Genomic DNA, 17365 nt, shown 5'->3' with positions numbered 1-17365 from the left:
AATAATAGTTCTGTACTCTCACTATTCAGCACTATCGCACACAACTGATGAAAATCGATTTTTCCCAGTACGGCACTGAACGGCTATCGAAGCTCACTGTTTACCGGCCACAATGCAACTGGATGGTTCGTCGTAGAATCGCACGGCAAAAACACGGTTATCAGTACACATCTACATCAATTCATTGCGAACTTGTCACGAGTACGCTACCCATAGTCTGGCAGTATGACTGACTAGCTGGAGCTAATATTCGGGTTCAGGCGATATCCATCCAGAACCGTTGTTACCCTTATGTGTAGAAGCATAGTATGTACATTTACCCGCTAGCATGCTCGGTAAGTTATTTTTCCAACAGCCAACGGAATGGTAGGCAGCTGATTTAACGTAACATTGACATCGTGACACGTTGCTCAGCTGTCTAGAACGCGAGTCAAGGCGAAAATTTATTGATCGCGGTAATTCGTTCAATTGGTAGAACGGCTGTTTTCTTCATCTAAGAGAAGTGGAGGTCAGAATAATAGTTCTATGGAAAGTTGTTTATCCGTTCACGTTGAATTTCATTATGAAGGTTGCTGCTCGCATTCCAGTCGTCCATCGTTGCCAACTATAATGTTGACCTAACAATCCTGTTATCGCATGTTCAAAATCCGGTTGGAAGAGACAGCTAGAGTAAGAAGGTTCCGAAAACCGAAAGGTAACAGATAGGTTTTGCTTTTATTGCTTGTTGTAAAAGTCAGTAAAGACAGACTTTCAACTATCGAAGTTGAATAATACTGAATTCAACCAACCCTGAACAAGATTTAGCACTCTGGACACAAAGTATTGGAATCCAGCGTATTGCTTTTACACAGAACTTTTATGGAAAGTAAAACTTTTTGATTGATGAAAGAGTTGCGTATGATATTGTCGATCCAACTGAAGTGACAGTCGATGTTTCTTTTACGTCGTACATTATATCTAAGACCGGAAGTAGTTGGAGGGAAATCGATTGTCGCTAATCGAGAAATCCAATTTGCAACTAGATAGAATATATTTAATTGGAAGGGAGAATGTAAGAAAGTGACCTTGACATAGAAAAAAGTTTCCTAATTCAGAATAGTACTGAAACATGCAGTGCAGGATCACAAGAGGAGATATGATCACGGTCATTTGAAAAATTCATTGCTTATGTCCAACCTCAAAGCTAATATAGGGAAACCGCCCTTCCGACAACCTTGACCTTGACATAGTTATCTTTCCTTTACTTTAGATTACTGAAAATAAACAACGTTGCGTGAACGTATGAACGAAGTAGCATAGAACCTATATAGTTTTAATATCGACTGGTTGGACCGTGATTCAACTATCTGATCACAGTTTCTCGTTTCACATATTGATCTACATATTCGATAAAAGCTTTGTTGAGCCAAACTCAGTCCTATTGATAAACTGCTTGTATAAAAATTGCAGTCATGGCTAATTTCATTCCGAAGACTTCAGCTGAAGTGTTTGAGGTAAGGGGTTGGGTTAGGGCCCACAGGAACTTTCGATTGAGAAGATTACTAGAGTCGACTATATCTATCAAAGGATAATCAATCGCAATCGCAAACATTCTTTTCAATAAAAATCATTCGTGGTCTTAGAGCTGCTATGAAGTATAAGCTTTCGAATCGCACAATAGTTTCTAAGGTAAGAGGGTAGGCACTTGTTCGAAAATTAATTTTTCTGGAAAATGAATATGGCGACCATCAAATTGTTAGCAAATGAAGGCTTCAATTTTCCCCTTCCCAATATCATGTTGGTTTAATTAATTATTTAAACGAAATTCGAGAGTTACAACAATTTTGATAAGCTAAGTTTCGATGAAAAATTAAGGGTCCACAAAAAACTTGATAGTTCCTAGCAGAACCTGACAAAGTCATTTTCAATTGACAATTATCATGTTATAGTCTTGGAGTGTTAGCGGGTATTCTTCTGTTGAAACATCGTTTTTGGAATCTCTCTTACCGGTTGCTAATTCGATGCACAGTTATGAACCCATTAGTAATTGAAAATTTCGAGAGGTTGGTCGACCTTCAATCTCAATTCAGATTTATGAGTTTATATTTTAACTATATGGCTCAAGATATTAATCCTTCTTCATACGATTCCTCCAATGTCGCACTTTTAGATACTTCTAATAATGCTATATTCTTCGACACCACCATGAAACAAGACATTTCTGGTATCCCGGATCAATTGCGACCCCAAGAGATCCCTAAGATTTTTTCCAATAAGTTTAAACATGTTAGTTATGATAAAAGGTTTTACACTGACGGATCTAATCTAGATGAGTCCACTGGCTTCGGTGTTTTCCACGAAAATTTTACCGCCTCCCACAAACTCGATGCTCCTGCTTTCGTGTACGTCGCAGAACTTGCTGCTATTCAGTACTCTCTTGGAATCATCGAAACCCTACCCATAGACCACTACTTCATCTTCACAGATAGTCTCAGTGCCTTTGAGGCTCTGCGATCGATGAAGCCTGTGAAGCACACCCCGTATTTCCTGGGGAAAATAAGGCGGTTTTTAAGTGCTTTAACAGATAAAAATTACCGGGTTACCTTAGCGTGGGTCCCTTCTCATTGCTCGATTCCGGGTAATGAAAAGTCTGACTCTTTAGCTAAGGTGGGTGCTATTGATGGCGATATTTATGAAAGACCAATTGTTTATGATGAATTTATAGCATTTTGCGTCAGAGGACACTCAACAGTTGGCAATCATCATGGAATTCAGATGAACTGGGACGGTGGCTACATTCCATTTTTCCTAAGGTATCGACGAAAGCATGGTTCAAGGGGTTGGATGTGAGTCGGGACTTCATTCGCGTGATGTCCAGACCTATGTCCAATCACTACACGTTAAACACGCATCTCTTTCGTATAGGGCTTGTAAACAGTAATCACTGCGTTTGTGGCGATGGCTACCATGATATCGCGCATGTTGTTTGTTCGTGTGCCGAATTCTGTGGTGGTAGGTCCGGGCTTATAGATTCCCTTCGGGCCCGAGGAAAACAACCGAACATACCCGTTAGAGACATTCTGGGAAGCGGTGATCTCCAGTGCATGACACAGCTATACGGGTTTATAAAAAATGCTGACATTAAAATTTGAATTTTTTATCTATTTGTTAGATTACAATTCCCGTCACAAACTGAAAGAAAATGACACACCATGCTGGAGACACTAAGACGAAGACTCGACATCTTTATGTTCACGCAGACACCTCAGACAAAATTGCTCAAATAGAACATCACTGCTAGCCATCTACAAATAAATAAATTCTATAACTTAATATAGTTAAAATGAAAATTGTAACTCCCCTCCTCTCACCCTTAATCCCCACTAGCTCGTAGTCGGCCGTGAGATATAAAAAACGTGCCTCCCTCTTTTTCCTGCTAATTTAGAATTAAAAAAAAATGTACTTGGCTCAGTTAAACATAAATTGTTTCGTGCCGTGTCAAATAAACTATTTTAAAACTTAAAAAACTAACTATCATGTTATAGTGATGCTTTGACCCGTAGCCTTCCATTGGAAAGCTTCTGTATCATTTTAGAGTACTTAGTGAATCACATGAAAACCACTCGAAAGCTTTGATTTTGACAACTGAAAAGCTTGAAATTTATACAATTGCTTTTCAATTGAAAGTGGAGATTATAACCGTCACTGTCACATGACGGTTTTCAATTAAAAATGACAATGAGCGCTGACGGAGAGAGGAGGCTTCCGTACAGTACTTCACGCGTAGGAAAGAGGGAGGAAAGAAAGTTGTGACGATATGAAACGGAGGACGCCAACACCAGTTTCACAACCCGAAGTGGTTACGCAGCGCCAGTGATCGACAGCGTAAAAAAATCCGAAATATTCATCGGAACTTGCGTGACGTATTTATTGCATTGCCGTTCTACTAACTGCGGCTTGCGGTATTAGAAAACTATCATCGAACGAAGCGATGCGGTGCTAATTTCAATTGAGACACTGAAAGAAAGGAAAGAGTCTCTCTCCGTCAATTGAAATAGTCATCAGTTTCATTTGAAATGATCCGATGAATAACAGACGAGAAGGAGAGAAAGAAGTGATTCGATGACAGTAGCCGAAAGGAATCAAGTAAAAATAAAACTGTTCGAATCGAAATGACAGCGCGGAATGTTCAGTTTCATTGTTTTGTTTCGAAAATGTAGAGCCCTGGTCCCCAGTTAACGAGAGTTTCATCAATTTGATTACTCAAATGCAGCTTCATTACTTTATCAACATGTTTTTTGCAAGCTACAGAGAATTTCTGTTATATCATTCTGAGCCGTTCAAATGATTTCGTCTTTGCATGAAAGATAGATTATTAATTGTCACATCTCCTGGTGTTAATAATTCGATTAAAAAAAATTATGCTAGGTTCTGTTTGGTCGTACGCCAACCATATATGAATATGCAATTCCGTAACACAACTAATATCCTATCGCAAGTGCCATTTTGGAATTCAAAATGGTTACTTTTGGTAATCTGAGTACAGCCCAAAAGGGTCAAATACTGCTTATTATGGATATTTTCGAAACCGTGATGATGCCCATAGGCTGGACTTTAACTTTAGGCGCCGAAAATTGTAGGCGTTTCTGTAAAACAGGCTAGAGTGACCGAGTACCATCAGAAAGAGTATTTATGTGATGTTTAGACGCTTGAATCCAACCACAGACACCATTTTAAATTTTATGGCTTCCGGTTCCAGGTAAATAGCCAAAAATGCTTAATTACCGTTCAAAATGGGTATTTCGGAGATAGGGATGATATCCAGAAGCTGGAAATCCACCCCGATGCAATTTTTGACCTAATAAGCGAAGCCTTGGTGCTACATTCCGTATCGGAATTCGACCATCTGTTTTACTATACACAGACTTCGCAGCCAACCGTTAAGTGTACAGGACAATTGCGGGGCTAGCGCTACGATCCTACTGACACTAACAGTCTCTCCCGACCGAGACTCGACTGGCTTGTTATGCCAGCATCGTACCTCGAGACCAGCTGGGAGATATATTTTTTAGTAAGCAGCCTTAAGTAATCGAACATCATCCAATATGGATATTCCCGGCACCAGGGCGATTACCAAAAGCCAGAAATCGACTTCAGAGGTCATTTTTAAATCTGAGATGACGATCTCCTGCTCCCAGGATGGCTAAAAATACCAGCCTGGTGGATTTACAAAACCAGGATGATGACCAATGGCCGGAAATCGATCTCACATCCAGCTGTGAAATCCAAGATAGCGACTTTTTACTAATATACTTACTAAAGTATCCTAGAACCGTGGTGGCTTGTGCCGTATCAAGTGTTTTCTTCCACTTCACTCGTTACTGGGCTTTTTTTCCTGTATGGACTTCCTCACTGCGACCAGAATCGTTGATCTATTGTGACATATGACGGGTGTCTGCTGTATTTCGCACTTCTATTATTAGCAATATCTCTTTTGAGATATGGTATGCTTATTATTATCTTATCCGTGCTTGTGTGTTATATGATTTTACCCTTACGTTAACATGCTATCTGCTTTACTATACCGAGTCTCATTCCTCCTGCCAAATATCGCCAATTTTAATTCTCTGGATAAGTTCCTAGCCAGCTTTATTGATAAGAGGAACTTATTTTTATTAGGAGGAAGTCACACCAAGGTATTATAAAGTTTAGCGTAAAGGAAGGGTAAGTGGTGGGGGAGCCTGAGAGTTAACCTATGCTTAGGTCCTTTTAAACATTGAATGACCTGATTCTACTAAGATTCGAACCCATGACCATTCGTTTGAAAAAAAACGGACTCAGTAACCTTGCGGCTACGCTCCCCTACGTTCCTCTCGTTGCTAGGCTACTCGTCGCCAATTTTTCATGGCTTTTCGGCACTCGCAGGTACGCTTCAACCCGGTTAAGCAATTTTGCACGTTGGCCTTCTGTTTCTGGTGCCGGTGAGCTTCATCCGCCGGACCGGCATCCTTGCGACATGGTTTATACGCCTGCGTCACTTTCCGCTTTTGGATTGTACTCAACCAAATATTGTTCGCAATGCTTACCGTTCAAATACAGCCAGTGCGCGTATATTCTTCATGATCAGTGTTCATGTTCACGGTTTTAAGGCCATTGAGAACTACTGGTCTAATTAGTGTTTTGTCGAATCGTCCTGCGAAGGCCAAAGTAGGCCCGATTACCTCCGCCGCACACGTAGCACATCACTCGGTTCAAGGTAGCTTTGATGTGTCGTGTCACTTTATCCGTCCGTAGTCGTAGTCCGCAGCCGTAGCTGTCGACTCGACTGTATTATATACTGCCTTGAAGTCTACGAAGACGTAATGTGTGGGCATATTGTGCTCCTGAGATTTCTAAAGGATCTGCTGGAGAGTGAAGGTTTCGTCGGTAGTAACGAGTGTGTAAAGCCCGCTCGTTACTACCCTAAATCTTTTGCTAAAGGAAGTGGTGCAGGCGGTGTTGATCAATGTAACCGATCGCCCTTATTATACATAAGACAAGCAACTCCTTGCATCCATTCCTCCGATAGTCTCTCTTCTTCCTAATTCTTGGAAAATACGCGGTGGAGAACCATTGCACAATGGTCCAGAACCCAAATTTAGGGGGAAATTTGGGTCTAGCGCTCTATAGCAATGTTTGAGAGAAAAACTTTCTTCAATAAAGTTGTTACATATGAGAAGGCGCTTTTTGAAAAATTATCAAAAATTAGGGTGACCAAAATTTTCGAATCAATCAAGTATCTAACTTTTTTATCTTTGTAAATAGAAGAAAAACTTGTTCTACAATGTTATAGCTCCACTAATTTTAAGTAACTTTGTAAAAAAAGTTTTTCTCTATATTTGTAAACAACCGATTTATATTGAAAAAACACATTTTGTGCTCTAACTTCTTTATTTCAAATTTCACCCTAAAACTGTCTTTGAACCACTTTTAGAGCTTATTAAGAGAAACAATTTGCAATGCCTATATTGTAAATATCTGAATTCTACTCAAAGTTATTAATGTTTTTCATCAAAAAACACGCGTTTTTCATTTGTTTGTCATTCTTTTTGGGGCAAACATAAAAAATATCTCTTGGTCTCATTTCGAAGGGCATACTTGACTCTATAAATTGAGGAATTTTTAAAAATATGTGATTTTTAATTTTGAGTAAACTCAATTTAAAAACATGACAAAAACTTCAATAATTTTATATATTACGCATATGAAAGCACGCAGATTTATTTTTCTGGTATTCTTTCTTGTAACTAGAAATGATTACCTTCAATTTGATCCAAAAAGATTGCAGATCGATCAACTGGTTCAAAAGTTATGTGTTTTTTTTTAAATTGAATACATCTAACACAGTTGTTTTTATGATCACCCTATTTCGAAGTTGGTCCCCCAAAGTGCTTCAATTGTGCTCAAAATCGCAGGGATGAATCTATGTTGAAAATAATCAAACCCGTATTTTTTCGTTGGGTTGTTAGGGGGACTAGCACCGAAATAGGGTGACCATAAAAACGGCTATATTCGATGTATTTAATTTAAAAAAAATCATAACTTTTGAACCAGTTGATCAATTTTTGATCTTTTTGAATCAAATTAAAGGTGATTACTTCTAGTTGTAAGGAAAAATACCAGAAAAATTAATCTGCGTGCTTTTCCATGCGTAATATATAAAATTATTGAAATTTTTGTCATGTTTTTAAATTGAATTTACTCAAATTTAAAAAATAACATATTTTCAAAAATTCCTTCATTTATAGAGTCAAGTATGCCCTTCAAAATAAGACCAAGAGATATTTTTATGTTTGCCCCAAAAAGAATGACAAACAAATGAAAAACGCATGTTTTTTTATGTAAAACATTAATAACTTCGAATGGAATTGAGATATTTACGATATCAGAATTGCAAACTGTTTCTCTTAAAAAGCTCTAAAAGTCGTTCAAAGACAGTTTTAAGGTAAAACTTGAAATAAAGAAGTTAGAGTGCAAAATGTGTTTTTTCAATATAAATCGGTTGTTTTCAAAGATAGAGGAAAACTTTTTTTACAAAGTTACTTAAAATTATTGGAGCTATAATATTGTAGAACAAGTTTTTCTTCTATCTACAAAGATAAAAAAGTTAGATACTTGATTGCTCCGAAAATTTTGGTCACCCTATTTTTGGAAAATTTGTCAATAAGCGCTTTATCATATGTAACAACTTTGTAGAAGAAAGTTTTTCTCTAAAACGTTGCTATAGAGTTCTAGACCCAAATTTCCCCCTAAATTTGGTTTCTGGACCATTGTGCATTGCTAGTACTTCTTTACGGTGTTTATATATCTTTGCTGGTAGTATGCCCATGCCTGTGGCTCTAATGGGAATCATCTCTAGACTTCATTTTGAAACCTGAAATAATCTCCGGTTCATTTTAAGATCTGAAAATTATGTTTTGATATTTCCACTTTGTGCGTTCTAAGAATATTTATGTTATATTTGTAGTACAATAATACAAATAAACAGAATAAAACTCCTACTTCGGATCTTACTAAGGATGATAAAATACACAAAGCAGGTGTTTATGAAATGACCTACCCGCATTGTGATGAGTTTTGACAAACCAAAAGAAAAAAAACATTTGTTTCAGAGCGCATGAGAGCTGAAAAAAATAGTGAAAAGGTAGACACCATTGAAATCAATTGCACCATTTCTCCAGAATCCAATTTAGGTATAATAAATACAAATATTCCTGAATTTATGAGACTGCCAAATGAATAACTTAGACCGGGACGCCCTATCCTGCCGTGAATACGCATTTGGCTTACCGAGAATGGCTCGCAGATGTCCTTCCAAGGTCTGCAGGATTGTCATTTTGATTTCCTTCACCGATTTTCCCAGAAATTGTTCGCTGGCGGTACCGAGCAGCTCGTCGGCCTGATGGTGAAAATAATAGACGTTCATCATCTACAAGAAAAAGAAATGAAAAACGCAGGGAATGAGATACGGCTATCCGTCCGTGAGGGCCCGTTTGCCGTCTACAGAGCTGAATTTTGTCTACTCTCGGAATGGCGTGTGCGAGTACTTTTTGCGCTAATTTCGGCAACAAACACAAAGAGCACGAGTGTTTAACGGTAACCGGTGAAGGTGAATGTTTTTTTTTTGTTGGTCCACAAAAAGATTTTGCCATTGTTCAAAAAATCATATAAGCTAACTAAGTAAAACACACGACATGACTAGCGAAACGAAAACGTATTTGACTATCTATCCGGTAGTTCAATCGATGCAAAAACGTCTCTATCATTTCAGTTCACTCCTTTCATCACTCATTTTGATCTTAAAACTAATGCAAAACAATTAATTGCTTGAAAAATAAAAATCTCACAAAACATACATAATTGAAAGAAGAATCTGGTTGAACCTAAAACTCAAGTAAAACGGAAACGGAAACTCTACAATGACGGATAGTGGTGTGAAGGGATGGGGGTGAGCTTTTTTCATTTCTTTTTCATGTAGTTATGCTGTATAAATAAAATATATTCGGTAAAGGTGGCACTACAAAATGAAAAATAACAATTAAAAATATACATTACAGCATGTAGAACAATAAAAATACGGCGATGTAAAACACTGCCAAATCATATGAAAAACAAAACGGTAAATGTGAACACTAGTGCTACATACCATCTTATGATGCAAAAACATAATATAGTTTTAGGATTCGAAATGCGATCAACGTTCAACAACTACAATTAAGTCTATGTAAGCAAATAGCAAAATGGGGTTTGTTTTGTGGCACTGCAAGGATGTAAATTATCACTCACGCTTATTTTTTCGCAAGCCGAAAACTCATTTAATGAGCACATTTTTGAACAACTTTGTATGACTTGAAGTTCTCAAGTAGTACTGCAACTTTGTCGAAGAGAGAATTGCTCGTACTCAAACACCGGAGCCGTGAGAGCAGATTTAAGAAAATTATTGCGATAATAATCATGATCGTGATAATTATCGCGATGATTTGCCAGAATGTCCTCTCACAGCTTCGGTGTTTGAGTACGAGCAATACTCTCTTTGACAACGTTGTAGTACTACTCGAGGACTTCAAGTTCGTCATACAAAGTTGTTTAGAATTGGGCCTATTAAATGAGCTATCGGCTTGCGGAAAAAATAAACGCGAGTGATAATTTTCATCCTTGTGTGGTAGCAATGACCATCACTTCAAAAATAATTGATTATATCTCCATTCTGTTAAGGATGCTAAGCAACGTGTAGAATGAGAATAACAAACATTCGAGAAAGAAATACATCTAGAAAAAAAAAAAAGATTTATGTTTTTAACATTCAATTGATTCTCAATACATAGATGTCCACTAAATAATATTAGTTAATAAATTTAGTATAATTTTAACTTAAACCCCTTATTTTATCAATCTCTAACGAATTAAGACTTAAGAGTAATCGGCAACCATAAGTGAAAAGAACCATGAAACATTCGAAGCTTTATAACTGGAACGCGATTTAAATAATAGCTAGAACTTGATGGAAAATCAAAACAATTATACGTTTGAAAGATTAACGATTTCGATTTATCGCTTCTGGTGTTTTCGTGTACAGAGGTATAAAAAATTATTGATGAACAATTGAACAAATAACCAGTTCATAGAGTCCAAATAAAGATTGGTGTTCTTATATGTTGGTAAAATGCTTGAGGGTACAATCAACCAGCTAAAATCAATTACAAAATATATTATGACAATTATTAGGCGTATTGCATATTGACTAAACTACACAATTGAAAAAGGCACATCAATTATAACAAGCCGGGTACAAGCAAAAGTACCAAACAAAAGACTAACTACTATAAAACTTACTTTGTCATATTTAATCTAAAATAAAGAGAGGCTATTAGGATGTTCGTATTTAATATATGTGGAAGGGCATGCTATGAGGAATATGTTTTTAACGAACTTTTAACGTAATTCAATATAGACTGCTTAACATTTTTTTCCTACCCGATAATGTTATTGATTGATTGTATAGTTTTACGAATTATTTTTTGTAACGATCGTTTTTTTATTTATGTTTTTTTGTAGAAATAAAATAACTGCAATTGGTTGATTTTAAACAACAGGGGCAATGAAGCTTCGCGGTCTACACTGATATTGCAATGTTTAGTTTCAATCAGAATATGCAAAAAAGGCTGATGCCTCATAATTTTAACTTAATCGACTGTATAACTTTAAGCCAAGTAATAGTATAACGGATAAAAAAGGAAATATCTATACTACTTTTTGTATTCCAAAGATTCGATGATTCAGTTCTTGCGTTTGATCGCACAAAGTTTAACGCAAGCAATAAAGCTGTAAAATTATGTCAATTTTATTTTTGCGAGAGTGCTGCACCGTTTCGTAACACACTTTACAGCTCAAAAACGAATATTTTCTGTGTAGTTTCATTAATGTGTGTATAACTGATTTCTTAATTTTTTAATCTGTATATGAGAAGTGTAGTTTTGGTGTAGTTGAAAACCAAAAATGAACAATTTCATTTTAAAAATGCTACACCGGTGCAGCTTCATCGCAAAAACGAATTCGACATTGATTTGAATATATACTAAAATATATACTAAACCCTATTTCACCAACTAAATAATCATTCGCTATACTTTACTCATGGAGCTGCGTCTAGCGGTCAGCTCGCACTAGGAAATGGGGATGCACTATACATGGGTATGGCATTCATTGTCAGTCTATACACAAGAAGAGCACCCCGGTGGGTGGAAATACCTTCATGATTTTACACTGTGCAACACCTGTCACTGTTAGTGGGACTCCCTGGGCGGTTTCCACCATTTCGCACATCGGATTCAGCGTCATGACTTCCAGTGATAGCCGTTGGACATCAGTAACTAGCCACCAGGCCCATGCCCAGCCGCCGACGATTGTACGTTTCTTCGTAGATCCGCAGCATCCACCTGAAGAAAGAAGGGTAAAAAGCGGAATGTAGTGTTAGCATCGGGAATTATTTCAATCTGCCATTGGGAGGTCCGTACGAAACCCGCCGTGAATTGAATCAAACGCCTGAATTTAGTGAAACCATTGTGACACTCTATTCAAATATAAGGTGCAGTGAGACCTATCACGATTGCTGAAACCAAAATATCAAATCGTCGTTGAGTATCGATTGATATGTTAGTTGTTTTTCAAATTGCCGTTACCACGATCACTAATTAGAATGATTTAATGTGCCTTAATTGAAAACCAGCAACGCATCGATAGATGTACATATGTATGCCAAAAAAACGTTTGCTATAGTCTAAACAAAAACCTCTCTAATGGAACTATATAGTATTCACAACTTGGAACCCTAGTGTGCAAGCTAAAAATAAGGATTAAATAAGTTTGATACTTGTCCGCTTTCTTGGGTTAGTGAGACGATGCATCAACGTTTTGTTTACCCAAAAGGCAGCTTTTTAACACGGGTTAAAACTATAGCGTGTGGTAATACCTCCTGTGAACAGAAAGAAATAATGTATACAATAAGAACCAAATCTGGACGCTTCCTAAACAGACTAACTTCTACTATCGTTAGTGGAAGCTCAATGAGAACCTCTGATTAAGGACAAACAAAAAGCATTCCTAATATAAAAGCCAGGAAACCACAGTTGAGTTGAACCACCAACGCAGCTTAAGCTATCAATATGTTTCAAAATGTACGAATGTGATGAGTTAAAGATGAAATGCCTGTTTGGGTAAATGTTTGATTTCATTGAAACACGTTTTCAGCTTTGTAGGTATTTATTAATTCAAATTCATCACTAATTGTTTTTAAGCTATGTATTGTAGCGCATATTGTTAGTTTATTTGATTACTCAACTCTTTTTTAAGTTTTGTTATTACCCAAAGAAGCAGAAAAACTTGCCTTGAATAGAACGTTTCAGTAAATAATTGTGGAGGTTATAATTTTTAGCAAAGTATTCTAAGAGTTTTCGGCATTAACTTTGAGAAATTCACCAAAGGAAAAGGTCTGGCTTACGGCGAATCTTTAACATTTACTAAATTTCATTGAAATATTTGGCTGACATTATCACAAATATTACCGAATTCGATCGGCTGTTGAGGTGAAACGGTATAGAAGGCAAAAGTGGCCGGCTTCGAATTTTCAAAAGACTCGGAAATAAAGGAATGCATCACCTGTGTAAGCATATCCTCATGTTTGCTGGAGTGATGCAAACATGAGGATATGTTATAACCTTTTTCCCGAGTCTTGTGCCTTGAAAAATACGAAATCAGCCGTTTCTGGATGCTATACAGTTTAACATTGAGAATTGATGAGATGAATGAAGTAACCAACTACTTTCGTGGAAATAATTTTTTTTTCTGTAGAGCAAAAAAATTTTGAAGCTTAATTACTTAAATTTGAACACATTAGTTTTTTTTTGTATCTTTGGCAGCAAGCAAGCCAATGTAACATACTATACTCCTCTTGCTCACTACTTTGAAAATCTCTTTTGAAATCTGAGCAAGATATCCAAGTCAGGTGGCAACCCTACGGCCTAACCAAATTCAACACTTTTCATAATACAGGTCGGACTCGATTATATATAGTAGGGTGGGGAAAAATGATCGATTTTCCAGAACCAAGTTTTTTTGGTTCCTTTTGGGGTCCCATACAACCCCAAACTTACTTGAAGTCGATTGGTTTTGTCTCCGCTTGGCGCATTGCATTTTAAATTTGTATGAAAATTCATATGGGAAAACCTACTTTTTTGCATTTACCTTTCTAGAGAGCTCAATAATGCTCTAATAATGCACTACATTATGTTAAAGTATAGTATTTTAGATGCCTATCAACTTTGCAAAAGACACTGAAGAGCTAGAATGTCCCTAAGAAGAGCCATAGCTGTTCAAAGTTGAGTATGTCGATTTAAATGCAAAAAATCTTGTTTTCTGCCAACATTACCGATGTACCGGCGTCAGTTGGATTCCCATCAAAAGTAACCTGTCGTAACGAGTTTATACACTCAGCTGGACCAAGCAAACAAATTCAGGTCAATATTCTAGGCGTAAATAGAATCTACAAAGTATTTCAGAGGTTACTTCTGATGGAAATCTGACTAACGCCGGTACACTGGCAGTGTTGCCAGAAAAAATGATTTGCAACATAAATTTCGACATACTCAACTTTGAACAGCTCTAGAATTTTTTTGGCACACCCTAGCTCTTTAGTATCTTCGGCCAAGTTGTTAGGCATCAAAAAACCTACCATATTAAGTCATGAAACCTATGGTTTGAGCCATTTTGAGCTCTTTAGAATGGAAAATGCAAAAAGTTGGTTTTTCCATACAAATCTCCATATGAATTTAAAATGCAATGCGCCAAGCGGAGACGAAACCAATCGACTTCCAATAAATTCAGGATTGTTTGGGGTCCCAAATAGAACAAAAAAAAACTTGGTTCTGGCTTTCTGCTATCAAATTTCGATTTTTCCATATAACGATTCCCCACCCTAATATATAGTCTCTGATTTTTTTGCACTATATATAATCGAATTATATATATAATCGAATCACAGAAAAAAAAATGTTTTATATTCATTTTACATGAATGTTTCGTTGTTTTCTAATAAATAAAAAGAATTTTATTTTTGACTTATCCCCCTAGAAGTCAGAAAACACAGTTCTTATAAAAATATACATATATTTTGTAGTTATCCTGATGTAATTGCTGTCAAATGTAAAGAAAAAGTTTGATCAGTGTATATTAATTTGTCAACTCGTTTGTTTTCAATCTCAAAAAATTTTTGAAATCGCAAAAAAATCGAATCATATATAATCAAGTCTCTATACAATCGAGCCCGACCTGTAATGAGTTTTATTCGTTAAACTAGAATCCGGAACAAATAAATTACCAGGCCTTCGAATGTTAACTACAGAGAAGAACAAATCTTCGTTGCCTGCTCCACTGTTTTTACAAAAACGAACAGACGCGCATTGGGGAGGAGGAAGACCAAGGGAAAGTGGCTACCTCGCTGCGTGCGCTAGGCCGCTTGGTCGGTACAACCAGCCAAACAGTGAAATAGTACCTGGCGAACATGAACATACATGTCAGGAAGCGGCAGTCTCTTTCACTGGTCTCGGAGCTGCAGGCAATGACGCAGCAGCAGCAGCTAAATAAGAAGGTCAAGTCGATTTTCCCGGCGAATACTCCCCCACGAAGCAAGGTTAGGGAGGGGGAACTCATTTCAAACATCAAGGAGATGCTACTGTGGAGAAAGAGATGTCAAAGCCACGTTTGTTTCGTTCCGGACTGGCCGTGAACTGGGAAATTTATAGTACAAAGTACCTGCCCGCTGCGTCGTTCATCAAGAAATACCATTAGGGTGAAGACGCGGAGTTCTGGCCGGATCTGGCTGAAGCGATTTCGCTGGAGGAGATGGAATATCGATGTAGTACCCAAGTCGGCGAACTCACCCAATGTTCCCCCGCTACGTTCCATCGAGATTTTTCTGGACAAACCTGAAGTATAAGATCTACTCCAACAATTTTGTCACGTAGGAGGAAGTGGTAAAAAAAACGAAGAAAGAACCCAAAAACATGGCTACAGACATATGGGGAATGTTCCGGTTAACTGTCTAAAGGCCGCTCGAAGGGGGTAGATTTTTTGCAAGTAATCACCACAAGATCGATAGCGTGGTCAGTGTGGTCTGACTGTCTAGGATCTACTTAAGGCCGGACCGCTTTAAGGATTCCAGCGTTCAACCGGTGAAGATACCGGATTGCAACCAATTGCACTCAGTGTCGTTCGAAAAGGGTGTAAAAACTTACACCCAATCAGCACTTTTTGCGTCACTTCCGCCGGGACTGCCCTGCCGAGCTATGCACTCGTGGACAAGGTGCGTCTACCCGCGCGCTTGTTCGTTCCGCGGGTCATTATCTGCCTCGAGTGCAAGCGGTTGGGTCATATAGTCACCCACTGCGGCAATAAAGAATGTTGTGGTAAATGCAGAGATCAACACGCGTATGATGCTTGTCATAAAGGTGCTTAAAAGTGCCTTAATTGTGGGCAGACTCCGCATGAGCTGTCCGCGTGCCCCGCGTACAAACGACGTCAAGAAAAGGTTAGGCGATCTAAACTAGAAGTACGGTTCAAAAGCCGAAGCGGGAGCGGAAGAGTTAATTCTAGGATTGGCAAAGTTCAATTCCCGCAACGAGTTTCCACACTTCCAAGCACATTAAATTGCCTAACTGTTTCTTCTTTTTCGTCCAAGATTCAACCAGAATCTGAACTGCTTGAATTTTCAGATATTGTGGACTGGATTTTGGTTCTTCTCCAGTAACCGGAAGTTGCCTTTTTGAAATTGAAAATGGCGTCTTGTGTCGGTTCTGAAATTCTCCTTATTGGATGGTATTGGACCTTGTTCTATTTAATTGTTTCTATGGCCCAGTGGAATCTGTTCCGAATGGACCATTTTCAGGGCGTGTCACCGAAAATTCAAAACCATAAAAATGGCATTTGGAAGTAATTTTATGAATTTTAAACCAATAATTGTAAAATTCTGTTCATATATTCATAAAATACTTTAGTTTCGGAACACATTCCCGAAAAACCGGATTTGTTTAGAGATAAATAAGTTGCTTAATCTTTTGGAACTAAACTATCGAAATCGGAGATTTAATTTGTACGTACCCGGGGTGCACGTAAGGGTGTTTTTATTAGTCGAGCACATAACGGTTAAAAAAAATAAAATTGAGACATTTTTAAGAGATTTCTCAACATGATTATAAGTTTACGCAAAAGATGCGTCACATTCATTATCCACTTAACCAAAAGTTGCGTTTTTTTTGGAAGAAATCATCGACTTTCCTCGGCAAGGAAGTTCAAACAATATAGAAGTATCAGACAAAAGTAAAGTGACATCATCGCTATCGAAAGCACGAGCTAGGCAAAAATTGATAAAATAAATTATTAGATTTCTACAATCGTTACTGTGAAGCACCTTGTATGTTTATGTCAATCGCCAACGTTCGCCAGATAGTGAATAATGAGGCCAATAAATAAACATCATATATTAGACATAACTATGCAGTCCTAGTCAGTGCACTGTAACTACCTACTATATAGATACTGCAATTGCATGTTTCAAACTGATTTAGCAAATCCTCGATTTGTCGTAATTTAAACTTGAACTTGGTAATTTGTGGCTAGCGAGTAATCAAAGCTACATAGCAAAAAAAGCATCCACACGCCACAAACGGTGACATAAACAAGCGACTCCACTTTCCAGCCAGCTGACCGAACAATGCAATTTCAAGTTTTTCGCCAGCAATTATTGTCTGATGTTTTTTTTCTGCAGTGCCAGCGAATTGGAGAAAGTGGTAAAAAC

The 17365-nt window shown here is 37.6% G+C and overlaps 1 protein-coding gene across 10 annotated transcripts in view; it reads right to left on the bottom strand.

Annotated features, from left to right (window-relative positions):
* Positions 1-17365, bottom strand: part of LOC129727325 (flotillin-2) — a 380442-nt gene that overhangs the window by 13280 nt on the left and 349797 nt on the right. For 4 of the 10 annotated variants that reach the window (XM_055685054.1, XM_055685050.1, XM_055685052.1 and 1 more), the window contains 2 exons: positions 11767-11954; positions 8809-8947 (listed from right to left, as the gene is read on the bottom strand). In XM_055685054.1, the coding sequence (XP_055541029.1) occupies positions 8809-8947; positions 11767-11954 (327 nt within the window). Of the gene's footprint in view, positions 1-16; positions 176-8808; positions 8948-11766; positions 11955-17365 lie in introns of those variants that run through there. The other 6 variants (XM_055685055.1, XM_055685060.1, XM_055685059.1 and 3 more) reach the window with 6 other exon arrangements.

The sequence above is a fragment of the Wyeomyia smithii genome, chromosome 3 (genome assembly GCF_029784165.1).
Source record: "Wyeomyia smithii strain HCP4-BCI-WySm-NY-G18 chromosome 3, ASM2978416v1, whole genome shotgun sequence".
NCBI classification, from domain to species: domain Eukaryota; kingdom Metazoa; phylum Arthropoda; class Insecta; order Diptera; family Culicidae; genus Wyeomyia; species Wyeomyia smithii.
The sequence above is the reverse complement of the archived record's forward strand: the minus strand, read 5'-3'. Positions and strand labels throughout refer to the sequence as shown.